This window comes from Oncorhynchus tshawytscha, linkage group LG33 (genome assembly GCF_018296145.1).
Source record: "Oncorhynchus tshawytscha isolate Ot180627B linkage group LG33, Otsh_v2.0, whole genome shotgun sequence".
Taxonomy (NCBI): domain Eukaryota; kingdom Metazoa; phylum Chordata; class Actinopteri; order Salmoniformes; family Salmonidae; genus Oncorhynchus; species Oncorhynchus tshawytscha.
Window position 1 is genome coordinate 28,385,311 of NC_056461.1, and position 13,937 is coordinate 28,399,247.

General features: G+C 43.8%; 1 protein-coding gene across 1 annotated transcript; it reads right to left on the bottom strand.

Moving 5' to 3' along the window:
• Positions 1-4,091: 4,091 nt before the first annotated feature.
• LOC112231071 (RING finger protein 208) lies at positions 4,092-13,937 on the bottom strand. Its single transcript, XM_024397603.2, has 2 exons — positions 12,984-13,937; positions 4,092-6,362 (listed from the first exon to the last, which is right to left on the bottom strand). The coding sequence occupies exon 2, from the start codon at positions 5,241-5,243 to the stop codon at positions 4,425-4,427; it is 819 nt and encodes a 272-aa protein (XP_024253371.1). The 5' UTR covers positions 5,244-6,362; positions 12,984-13,937; the 3' UTR covers positions 4,092-4,424.

The window sequence follows — 13,937 nt, forward strand, 5'->3', positions numbered from 1 at the left end:
CATTTGAGCCAATCAGTTGTGTTGTGACAAGGTGGAGGTGGTATACAGAAGATAGCCCTGTTTGGTAAAAGACCAAGCCCATATTATGACAAGAACAGCTCAAATAAGCAAAGAAATAGTACAGTCCATCATTACTTTAAGACATGAAGGTCAGTCTGGAACTTTGAAAGTTTCTTCAAGTGCAGTCGCAAAAAACCTTTAGCGCTATGATGAAACTGGCTCTCAAGAGGACCGCCACAGGAAAGGAAGTCCCAGAGTTACCTCTGCTGCAGAGGATAAGTTAATTAGAGTTACCAGTCTCAGAATTTGCAGCCCAAATAAATGCTTCAGAGTTCAAGTAACAAACACCTCTCAACATCAACTGTTCAGAGGAGACTGTGTGAATCAGGCCTTCATGGTTGAATTTCTGCAATGAAACCACAACTAAAGGACACCAATAATAAGAAGAGACTTGCTTGGCCCAGATACAAGAACAATGGACATTAGACTGGTGAAAATCTGTCTTTTGGTCTGATGAGTCCAAATTTGAGATTTTGGGTTCCGACCGCGTGTCTTTGTGAGATGCAGAGTAGGGGAACGGATGATCTCTCCATGTGTGGTTCCCACCGTGAAGCATAGAGGAGATGTGATAGAATTCAAGGTACAATTAAACATCATCGCTACCACAGCATTCTGCAGCGATACACCACTCCATCTGGTATGCACTTAGTGGGACTATCACGTGTTTTTCAACAGGACAATGACCCAACACACCTCCAGGCTGTGTAAGGGCTATTTGACCAAGAAGATGGAGTGATGCATCAGATGACCTGGCCTCCACAATCACCCGACCTCAACCCAATTGAGATGGTTTGGGATGAGTGGGACCGCAGAGTGAAGGAAAAGCAGTATAAGTGCTCAGCATATGAGAGAACCCTTCAAGACTGTTGGAAAAGCATTCCAGGGGAAGCTGGTTGAGAGATTGTCAAGAGTGTACAAAGCTGTCAAGGCAATGGGTGGCTTCTTTGAAGAATCTAAAATCTTTTTTTATTTGTTTACACTTTTGTGGTTACTACATGATTCCATATGTGTTATTTAATAGTTTTGATGTCTTCATTAATATTCTACAATGTAGAAAATAGTAAAAATAAAGTAAAACCATTGAATGAGTGACTGTGTCCAAACTTTTGACTGGTACTGTATATAGCTTAAGAAATAAGGTTCATGAAGTTATTGACTTGCTAGTAACAGATGACATTCATATTCTGACTATCTCTAAAACTCACTTAGACAGTACCTTTGATGATACAGTGGTAGCAATACAAGGTTATAACATTTACAGAAAAGACGACAGCCAGTGGTGGAGGTGTTTCTGTTAATATTCAGAACCACATTCCTGTTAAGATTAGAGAGGATATCATGTTAAATACTGCTTTTAGGAATATGGCTACAGGTTAATCTGTCTCACGTAAAGCCCATTCTTGTGGGAAGCTGCTATAGACGACCAAGTGTGAACAGTCAGTTTCTGGATAACGTGTGTGTAATGCCTGATAATGTATGTGATATCAACATAGACATATATTTTCTGGGTGAATTGAATATGGTCTGGCTTTAATCAAGCTGCCCACTCAAGAAAAAGCTTCAAACTGTAACCAGTGCCTGCAACCTGGTTCAGGTTATCAGTCAACCTACCAGGGTCGTTACAAACAGCACATGAATGAAATCATCAACATGTATTGATCACATCTTTACTAATGCTGCAGAAATGTGCTTGAAAGCAGTATCCAGATCCATCGGATATAGTGATATAGTAGTCATATCTAGGAAAACCAAAGTTCCCAAGGCTGATGGATTGATGAGGAGTTGAACATTTGTATGTTTGAGAGGGATGAAGGCAATGGATTGGTAAGTAAGTCTGGCTGCACAACCGATTGGCGAACGTACTGAAAATTGAGAAATAATTTGACTAAACTGAATAAAGAGATGAAACTACACTATGAAACAAAGATAAATGACAAAGAATGATAGTAAAAAGCGTTGGTTCACCTTCAATGAAGTTGTGGTGAAAAAGGAAAACTCGGCTCCATCATTCATTGAATCAGATGGCTCATTAATTACAAAACCGACTGATATTGCAAACTACTTAGATTTTTTTCATTGGCAAGATTAGCAAACTTAGGCATGACATAACAGCAACAAACGCTGACACTACACTTCCAAGTATATCTGACCAAATGATGAAGTTTTGAAATCCGTAAAGTGTGTGGAAGAGTTTAAATAAATATTGTCTATCAACAATGACAAGCCACTAGGGTCTGACAACTTTGATGGAGAACGTGTGTGCTAGAACGTTTGTGCCCTGGAGGGAAGTGAAAGTCATTCCGCTACTTAAGAATAGTAAAGCCCCCAATCAGCCTGTTACCAACCCTTAGTAAAGTTTTGTTAAAAAATGGTGTTTGACCAGATAAAATGCTTTTTTTACAGTAAACAAAGTGACAACAGATGTTCAGCACGCTTATAGGGAAGAGCATTCAACATGCACGGCACTTACAGTTCACAAATGACTGATGATTAGCTGAGAAATTGATGATAAAAAGACTGTTGGAGCTGTTTTGTTAGACTTCAGTGCGGCTTTTGACATTTTCGATCATATTCTGCTTGCTGGAAAAATGCATGTGTTATGGCTTTACGCCCACTGCTATATTGTGGATAAATAGTTACCTGTCTAACAGAACACAGAGGGTGTTATTTAGCCTCTCCAACATAATCCAGGTAGAATCAGGAGTTTTTTGTTGAAGGAATTCAGTTGTACAACTGACTAGGTATTCCTCTTTCCCTTTCCCCAGGGCAGCTGTCTAGGCCCCTTACTTTTTTCAATATTTACTAAAGGCATGTCACTGGCTGCAGTTAGTTTCAGAATGGGTGGCAAGAAATAAGTTAGTCCTAAATATTCAAAAACTAAAAGTATTGTATTTGGGACAAATCATTCACTAAACCCTAAATCTCAACTAAATATTGTAATAAATAATGTGGAAATTGAGCAAGTTGAGGTAACTAAACTGCTTGGAGTAACCCTGGATTGTAAACTGTCATGGTCCAAACATATTGATTCAACAGTAGCTAAGATGGGGAGAAGTCTGTCCATAATAAAGTGCTGCTCTACCTTCTTAACAGCACTATCAACAAGGCAGGTCCTACAGGCTCTAGTTGTGTCGCACCTGTGGTCAAGTGCCACAAAGAGGGGCTTAGGAAAATTGCAATTGGCTCAGAACAGGGCTGCACGGCTGGCCCTTGGATGTACACAGAGGGCAAACAATAATATGCATAACAATATCATAGTAGAGGAGAGATTGACTATATCACTACTTGACATGTTGAAAGCACCGAGGTGTCTGTTTAAACTACTAGCACACAGCTCAGACACCCATGCATACCCCACAAGACATGCCACCAGAGGTTTCTTCACAGTCCCAAAGTCCAGAACAGACTATGGGAGGTGCACATTACTACATGGCTACATGGAACTCTATTCCACATCAGGTAACTGATTCTATCAGTTTAATCAGATTATTTTTTTAAACAGATAAAAATACCCCTTATGGAACAGCAGGGACTGTGAAGCAACACAAACATAGGCACAGACACATGCATACATACGCACTAGACACACAAACACATGGATTTTGTGTTGTAGATATGCAGTAGTGGAGTATGGGCTTGAGGGCACACACTTAGTGTGTTGTGAATTCTGTAATGAATGTATTGTAATGTTTTTAAAACTGTTTAACTGCCTTAATTTTGCTGGAACACAGGAAAAGTAGCTGCTGTCTTGGCAGCAGCTAATGGGGATCCATAATAAATACAATTAGAAATACAGATGATTAACAATGTACCGCTTATTGTTGACAGTAAACAGTACATTGTTAATCCCATGTAGAGGAGTTAGTCAGATGAACTGAGCTATAGGGATTTTACTCCCTGCACCACAAGGCAGAGAGATGGTGTGACTTTAAAGAAATGTAGAAACATATTAAATCATCAACCATTGACTTTTTATCATCCTGTCTATAAATGACTGAACATCCATAGCCAGTTCAGACCAAACAGCAATGTGTTTTTTTATTTTTTTATTTACCTAGGTTGAGGGGATAGGCCTCCCCTATAGCATTCCCATGTAAAGAGATGTCAACACAAACACATCCGAACAAGAGAGGGGGAATAGGATTCACAGTTCATACATAAAATACATTTATTTGCCATTTCCCTGCTTTCGTCTGTAAGCGGTGTCCTTCACGATCCATTTGACCCAGACAGCATCCATCTGTAATATTAAATCTAGAGATACATCTGTGTGGGGTTGTATGTATGCGAGATAGAGAGGAGGAGGGTAGGTGGAAGAGAAGAGGCAGGGTTAAGTCATGCCAGTTTGGCCCCTGCCTAGGTCTCTACATGATGCCACAGGAGGACAGGGGGTTGGCGATCTGGCAGGTGCAGGCTGACTGGCAGTACTGGCGCACCGTCTGGTAGCAACTCCGGTCGGCCTCCCCTCCCCACTGCACCGGGCCGTTGGGGTCAGAGGGCAGCCGGCTCAGGATGCTGGTGTTAATGGCCAGGGCAGCCAGCCCATAGTCTGTGAACAGCACCGTCTCACGCCTGCATGTGGGGCACGAGATGAACTTATACTTGGGGCAGGACTCGTAGAGGATCTGCAGGCACTCCTCACACACCGAGTGTAGGCAGGAGAGGATGCGAGGACGCTTGCCAGTAAAGTTGTAGGTGTGGCCGCAGGTGGGGCAGTCTAGGGGTTCACAGGGCATCACGGGACCCGAGGAGGAAGAGGAGGTGGAGGAGGACGTTGAAGAAGAACGCAGCACGTACTGGTTGACTATGACATCCTCCATCTTGTAGTGGAACTGGTGGTAGCAGATCTCTGCAGAGCTGGCTTTGCGCTGGGCCAGGTAGCTCTCCTTGCGGCCCATGGGGGCTGGGGGAGATGAGACCATGGGTCTGGTGGGGGCCAGGTCAGTGCAGGTCACCTCCATTGCAAGATCCCTGCAGGTCATGTCCAGGGCTAGGTCACTGCATGCCTGATTGACTATGATCTCTCCCTCTCCCCCTCCGTCCCATGCCACCCGTGGGGGAGGGGCAAAGCGAGGTTGGGTGACAGGCACCGGGCATTCCCGGGGGAACTTCTCTGACTGGATGATCTTGACGGTATCCATGGGGATGGTCACAGGCTGTCGCCTGAGGCAGGACATGGACATTAAGCGTATTTGGGTGTCTGTCTTTTTTTAAGAGAGGGTGCTATGGCTGGTTTAGCGGGCGATGCCCCTGGCTTGGGCTGGGAGTAGGTCGGCGCTCTGAAGTGACCTGGGTGTGTCAAAGTCAGCCATTAGAGGGGACGTGGGGACGTATGATTCTGTCCATTTTTCCCACGTCTGTTGTTCTGTTACCCTGAGTCTTTATGTGGGACAGAAGGACTGAGGACTAAAGCCAGAGCCCTCTAACCTGGAGCAGTGAAGAAGACGTCCCTATTAGACAGAAATACTGTCCTCTAACAACACTACTGATAGACAGGGATAACAGTCCGTGCCTGGTAGTTAGTCCACTTAAAACTACTCTGTGCAGTCTTAGATATACAATAAAGATATGTACTGAATATTCAACCACAATAGCAGCTGAACAACAGACAGGTCTCGACACATTAGCACAAATTATATGTTTTCAGTGATAACACCAATAAATAATCTTATATGTACATATATATAGATGCTCACATAAAACTACATGGTTGTGAAGAATTCTACTCTCTCAAAATGGAGAGCTCAAGCAGCAGGGGCTGTTCAGTAGTAGTTCAGTCTACTGTCTCACAGCATCCTGTGGCTTGTCAGGGGAAACTGACGCAAACAGGGCTTGGGGCTGGCTTGTTTCTAGGTGGTTGCTGCTGAAACCAGCACTTTGTTCCTGTTTCTAGCTGAGGCTGTGGAACAGCCTAGTGTGTGAATGTGTGTGTGTGTGAACAACCTGTATACACTCAGACTAGAACCTCCTCTCTTCCTCTCTCTGCCTGTGCTTTTGGTTGAATATGGTTTTGTGACCTTTGGCCCCCTTGGTTGGGGTCTCATGAGGCGGAGTTATTTTTTGGGAGGTGTATCAGAGACAATGGAAGGCTCTTGGAATGACTCCCCTGCCCTTAAACACACCCTTCCTGAATTTCTCTGAGGAGGGAGTGAAGGGGTGCTCCCACTAGTGGGCAGATAAAGGTCTCCAGGGGGGTCCTTTCTTCGTCACGATCTGTGTGTCTGTCCCTCAGAGGTTCAGAGTGACAGCAGTGACCTCAGACTGTCAGATGGTGTGACTGTTATCCTCTTTGGCTCAGTTACCTGAGGAAGGAGAGGAGAGTTTGATTAAACACCATCCATCAAAGTAAATCACACATTAATCTGCTATTTGTATTTATTATGGATCCCCATTAGCTGCTGCCAAGGTAGCAGCTACTCTTCCTCGGGTCCAGCAAAATGAATGCAATTATACATTTTAAAAATATGACAAAACCTTATGACTATGTATAATTGTTAACATACATTTTTTTTCTTTTTGTTACCTTTATTTTACTAGGAAAGTCAGTTAAGAACCAATTCTTATTTTCAATGACAGCCTAGGAACAGTGGGTTAACTGCCTGTTCAGGGGCAGAACAACAGATTTGTACCTTGTCAGCTCAGGGATTTGAACTTACAACCTTCCGGTTACTAGTCCAACGCTCTAACCACTAGCCTGCCGCCCCGTTATTGCAATACTGTATGATGGATGTGGACAGATGTGGATACTCTCTCTATTTTAAGAAATATTAAGAATAGAACACCCTCCTTTGAAATCCTTAACTGTAGAGAAGGTGCTCTATTTGTCAAAGTATACTGGGGTTATAGAACGCTAGTTTTCTGAAAGAATTATGAGTCTGTGTTTCTGGTCTCCTCATGCCTCTAGCATCCTGTCTACCCTTATTATCATCCTACTATATGACACATGAAAAAGATTCATGTTTGGTCAGAGGCAAATGAGCAAAACAATTGGCAATCATCAGTGTGTGAGTAGGTTTCATTTCGAGTGGTAATGTGCATTACGTAGGTGGCGTAAATGTACGATTGTTTGTAGTACTATGTCTGTTTCCAAGTCAACACAACAATGGAGGAAAATTACACATATTTTCTCTTCCACACAAGGCTCTCAGTAGACGTGATGCATAAAGATGGAAGGAGAGCGAGGGAGTTGACCTACATGCTGCAAAAGAGCGAGAAGGAGAGGGAGAGTGAGAGAGAATAAAAGGGAGTGCAACATTGGTCCAGGTTTCTATTTATGGTGTCTTTATCTTTCACTGTGGTTTCCTGCCCCCAACCTCCTCTGAAGGTTCACACAGAGTGAAAGAGCTATACCTTTACAGGCGGAAATACCCTAGCGAATTAACCCTCAAACCCCAACACACAAACACACTCTCTCTTTTCTCTCTCCCCATATTCACATTCCCATACAGACACTTAAAACATCACCTACACTACCCCACCGTGTTCCAATAGAGAATCTATGCTGAGCAGGCATGTGTAAATTCTCCTGTATCTCGCTGATGAAAACATTCTGTTGTCTCTGATTGTGCTCTTGTATCTGACCCCATTCAGTGACAGAGAGGGCCGTTAGCCAGTGTCACTCACAATTTCTCTCAATGCGTTCCACCGGCACTGCAGTGCCGCAATGCTTCTTCTTAAATAACAGCTTTCTCGCCCTTTCTCTCTCACACACATTCGTTCACAAACCCACACACTGTACACAGCCATGCATGCTCTCACTCCATTTCACACTAGCATCTGCCAGGGCAAGGCCAATATGTGCCATACAACACATTTATCACCACGTATTATCACTTTATGATATGTAGCTAATTCAAGTCAATTTGTGTTCAGGGCATATGTTTTATAATTGAGGTAGAATAGTATTCAATAATTCCCTTCAGTGTCCATTCATCCAGCCATACTCCCACACACCAGCCTGCTCTCATGGTTGCAGACACAAACAACACACCTGATGTATGTATGTATAATCATATGGTCCTTTGTAGCTCAGGTGGTAGAGCTTGGTAATTGAAACACCATGGTAGTGGGTTCAACCTCTAAGACCATCCATATATATATATTTTTTTTTTGCCAATTGTGTGCCGCCCTATGGGCTCCCAATCACGGCCGGTTGTGATACGTCCTGGAATCAAACCAGGGTCTGTAGTGACGCCTCTAGCACTGAGATGCAGTGCTTTAGACCCCTGCGCCACTCGGGAGCCCATATGTAAAATGTATGCATTACTGTAAGTCGCTTTGATATTATTTATAACAGGTCAGTCAGAGGGAGCTGTCTTATGATTGAGGTAATGGAGCAGAAACATTCAGGCCAGCTGCCCAAGGAGCCTCACAGCATCACAGCCTTGAAAATTAATCATCTAAAATTAACATCTCATTTGGCGACAGTGATATATAAATGGAAGCTGATGAGGAAGGAGGCCTCGTGCTGAGGTGTGTCGTTAGTACCTTGGGATAGAATTATGTAAGAGGCTCATTTCAGAACCAGACTCAGTATTAACACGCATAGAGGAGGGTTATAACTGTACCAGCCCTACATCAGTCAGTCAGGCCTATGTTGTTAAGATACCAAGGCCCACTGTCTGGCTGCCTCAGGCCGGGCCAGCCCAGCCCGGTACAGTCAGCTAGTCAGTCCGCCCACCCAAGAATTAAACTAATGAAATCATGTGCTGCATATTTGTTCCTGTCAGCGAAAACAAACAAGGGAGAAAAAGGAGAGAAGGAGATAGCAGAGCTCAAGCTAGAGGAGAGATCTGACAGGTCATCTCAGCAAACAACACGCATCTCTTTCAAACAACACGCACAACACATACATTCCTATGTAAGTACACATACCCTAACACACACACACAGAACACCAATAGCATGTTCCACCACCCGAGCCACTGCCTGTTCACCCCGCTATCATCCAGAAGGCGAGGTCAGTAAAGGTGCATCAAAGCTGGGACCGAGAGACTGAAAAACAGCTTCTATCTCAAGGCCATCAGACTGTTAAACAGCCACCACTAACATTGAGTGGCTGCTGCCAACACACTGACACTGACACTGACTCAACTCCAGCCACTTTAATAATGGGAATTGATGGGAAATTATGTAAATATATCACTAGCCACTTTAAACAATGCTACCTTATATAATGTTACTTACCCTACATTATTCATCTCATATGCATACGTATATACTGTACTCTATATCATCGACTGCATCCTTATGTAATACATGTATCACTAGCCACTTTAACTATGCCACTTTGTTTACATACTCATCTCATATGTATATACTGTACTCGATACCATCTACTGTATCTTACCTATGCTGCTCTGTACCATCACTCATTCATATATCCTTATGTACATATTCTTTATCCCCTTACACTGTGTATAAGACAGTAGTTTTGGAATTGTTAGTTAGATTACTTGTTGGTTATTACTGCACTGTCGGAACTAGAAGCACAAGCATTTCGCTACACTCGCATTAACATCTGCTAACCATGTGTATGTGACAAATAAAATTTGATTTGATTTGATTTGATGTTCACCTTTATTCTGTACACCCCCATCACAAACACCACCCATGATATTCCAGGATACGCACATTGAATTGACAGACAAACATGCGTGCAAAAATGCTATTAAACGCTAATAAGCCAGACTACTTCTAGTCTCATATTTCATGGACGCATTAAAGATGCAGGACTGTAAATACACTGTGTTATTCACATCTAATGCGCACGTTACCACAACAACAACAAAACAGCCTGAACATTACTAACCATCTTCCACTCCCCCGTTCCTCCTCCCTCCATTTGCCTCCACACACACACACGCACTGCCCAGTCCAGCTGTCTCCCTCACACGACCTCCTTGATGTATTCCACTTGTGTGGTGAAGAGAGCAGGAGAAGGGTACCATGTTCAAAATGAGTCAGACACTATTAGCTGGCTGTCCCTGCCTCTATCGTCTACTGTACATCTGCATCTCCATAACACACGCCTCACCCTCAGCCAGGTGACCTGAACTGGACTGGGCCAAATAACTGGTTGAACGGTGCCTGTTCCCCTATAACACACACAGCACTACTACACAGATAATGCTGGGTATGTTCTGTTTAGCGTCCACAGGTCTGTCTTGCTGATAAAGGCATCAGCATATCTCTGCTCTACCCTGTGGGGGTTATGATGTATTATGATTATGTAAATGGTATGATGACCTTAGAGCTCGCTGTGGACAAATCCCCAGATTTATCCCTGTTGAGTGATGCACATCTGAGTAAAATGTTGCATTTAAATTGACTGTGAATTCCATAAAGCACTGCTTTATTGCATATGCCGTTGTTGATTAGTATAAACCTATATCATGTTGATGATGACTATTTGCTCTCTCTCTAACTCTCTCCCTACCTCTCTCTCTCTTTTTCTCTCTCTCTCTGTCTCTGTCTGTCAGAGCTCGACAGTGTCAACTCCAGCAGAACAATAATAGATCCTACTGCATGGCCGCGGGAAGATGTTTTGAGCTGTCGACGGAGGGGGGGTGGTCATTACTATTATTACATATACATTATTATATATAGTACTACTCAAAAGATGGACGCCTGTTCTTTCAAGGGTTTATCTTTATTTTTACAATTTTCTACATTGTAGGATAATAGTGAAGACATCAAAACTATGAAATAACACATATGGAATCATGTCGTAACCGAAAAATCGAAATATATTTTAGATTCTTCAAAGTAGCCACCCTTTGCCTTGATGACAGCTTTGCACACACTTGGCATTCTCTCAACCAGCTTCAAGGTAGTCACCTGGAATGCATTTCAATTAACAGGTGTGCCTTGTTAATTTTTGGAATTTATTTCCATCTTAATGTGTTTGAGCCAATCAGTTGTGTTGTGACAAGGTAGGGGTGGTATACAGAAGATACTCCTATTTGGTAAAAGACTAAGTCCATATTATTGCAAGAACAGCTCAAATAAGCAAAGAGAAACAACATTCCATCATTACTTTAAGACATGAAGGTCAGTTAGTCTGGAGCTTTGAAAGTTTCTTCAAGTGAAGTCACAAAACCCATCAAGCGCTATGATGGAACTGTCTTTCACCACAGGAAAGGAAGACCCAGAGTTACCTCTGCTGCAGAGGATAAGTTAATTTGAATTGCCAGCCTCAGAAATTGCAGGCCAAAAAAAATGCTTTACAACATCAACTTTTCAGAGGAAACTGCGTGAATCAGGCTTTCATGGTCGAATTGCTGAAAAGACATCACTACTAAAGGACACCAATAAGAAGTAGAGACTTGCTTGGACCAAGAAACACGAGCAATGGACATCAGACCTGTGGAAATCTGTCCTTTGGTCTGATGAGTCCAAATTTGAGATTTTTGGTTCCAACCGCTGTGTCTTTGTGAGATGCAGAGTAGGTGAACGGATGATCTCCGCATGTGTGGTTCCCACCGTTAAGAATGGAGGAGTAGGTATGATGGTGTGGGGGTGTTTTGCTGGTGACACTGTCCGTGATTGATTTAGAATCCAAGGTACACTTAACCAGCATCGCAACCACAGCATTCTGCAGCGATGAGCCATCCCATCTCGAATAGCGCTGAGTGGGACTATCAATTGGTTTTCAACAGGACAATGACCCAAAACACACCTCCAGACTGTGTAAGGGCTATTTGACCAAGAAGGAGAGTGATTAGTGTGCTGCATCAGATGACCTGGCCTCCACAATCACCCAACCTCATCCCAATTGAGATGGTTTGGGATGAGTTGGACCGCAGAGTGAAGGAAAAGCAGATAACAAATGCTCAGCATATGTAGGAACTCCTTCAAGACTGTTGGAGAATCATTCCAGGTAAAGCTGGTTGAGAGAATGCCAAGAGTGTGCAAAGTTGTCATCAAGGCAATGGGTGGCTACTTTGAAGAATCTCAAATATAAAATACGCTTTTTTGGTTACTACATGATTCCATGTATTGTTTCATTGTTTTGATGTCTTTACTATTTTTTTTTACAATGTAGAAAATCGTAAAAAATTAAGAAAAGCCCTTGAATGAGTAGGTGTGTCCAAACTTTTGACTGGCACTGTATAAATATTGATTTATCAGGTGCAGCACTCCTACTTCCTGTGGCTATGCCCTCCTGACACACAGCCGCATGAAGGATTTATGAGGGACGTGTAGAGCAACATATGGTCAATCAATATTCCAGTGGCCATATTGATTGAGCAAATAGAGTTTTGCGGCAGCTCTGTGTCAGCTCAGGGAGATGCAGACCGACACTGTTGCTGTGATAAGGATGGAGAGGGAGACAAGTAACATAGATGAGTATGAGCTGAGTAATGGAGGCTGCATTGTGTATCTGGGGAGCTTGGTTTGGTGGCTCAGTTAGTAAGTAAGGAAGGAGCAGGTTTGGCGCGGCAGCAGCGTGTGGGAGTGGTGCACCAGCAGCAGTTATGCAATCGCAGCATGGCAGCAGTACGCAGCTCAGCACTGACTGCAGTCAGCAGCGCCAGCCCAGTGCATGGTCAATATGGAGATCCCTCAGTGCTGCTGACTGCTACACAACAGGAAGTTCCAGACAGGTCCCCTTACTCCCCTCTCTCTCCCGTCCCTCTCCAGAGAGATCTGAGATACCCCAAAGATACCCTTTCCCCTGCAGTCAACACACAATGGAATATCTGTAGACTGAATCTGACCCCCCACCAGTTGTGTGCATAGCGGGTGTGTATTTGTATGTCTAAGCCCGTGCATGTGTCCTTGTGATGCAACGACTCTCTCAACCAACCTGAAATGCACAAACCGCAATAAAAAACGCCCATGCACAGACACAAACATCATGCACAGACCTCCCTCAGTGTACACTCACACATTGATGGATCCTAGATCAATCCTTTTACCTGTGTTGCTGGTCAGTCCTGTCATATGGTCCTCCCAGTTCTCCAACCACCTTGCCAAGCCTGCTTCTTGCTGTGTGTTGCTGCTTTTGGAGATTACTGTCCTGAATATACTGTCTGTCCTGTGTTGTGAAATGACAGTAGTCTTGTTACAGGGTAGAGCTTCACTGTGCATGTAATGGCCCATGCATCTGAAAGCAGAACAGAGGATGTTTTGCCATAAGGGAGGAGGAGGAAGAAGAGGAGGAGGAGAGGAGCAAAGGAGACAAGGTGCTCATTCCTGTCTGAGACCCTGAGAGGATAGATGATAGAGGTGGAGGGAGGAAGGTAAAGATGAAAGAAGGGAAGGTAAGATGGAGCCTGAGCTGTCAGAGGGTGGGTGCGTCACTCCTTCCTTCAGCAACAGTGATGGAGGACAGAGGCTGGTGGTGGAGCCCTCCTCCTCTTCTTCTCCTCCTCTGTTCCCTTCGTCCTTCACTCTCCCTCCCTCTCTCCCTTTCCTCTGTGGTGTGGCCCAGCGGTTGCTAACGGCTCTCTCTCCATCCCTCCTCCTTTCTCTCGGTCTGTCAGTCAGCCAAAGAGGTTGTGTAATTACTTGAGCTCCTGTGATGTCTCTCTGAGTATCTTCCTCTCCTCCTCTCTTCTCTGTTTCTCTCTTTCTATCTTCCTATTTGGTCTCAATAGGAGCCTCGGGTCTTCAGGTATTTACTGCTGTCTTTCTTCCTTCCTTTCTTCTTTTATTCTCCTCTGTTGTTGTCTTTCCCTCAGTGCCGTCTGTGCTCCCGTTCTCCTTCTCAGCTTCTGTCAATGTGCCTCTGTGCATACACTCACACACACGGGCTCACGGATACTATGTTTACGTCTCTCTCACCGTATGTAACTTATATGTCTCCCTCTCTCTCGAACTGAAAATGTCTTGATGCTTTCTCCTCCCCCTCTTGCTCTTGCTCTCTCTCT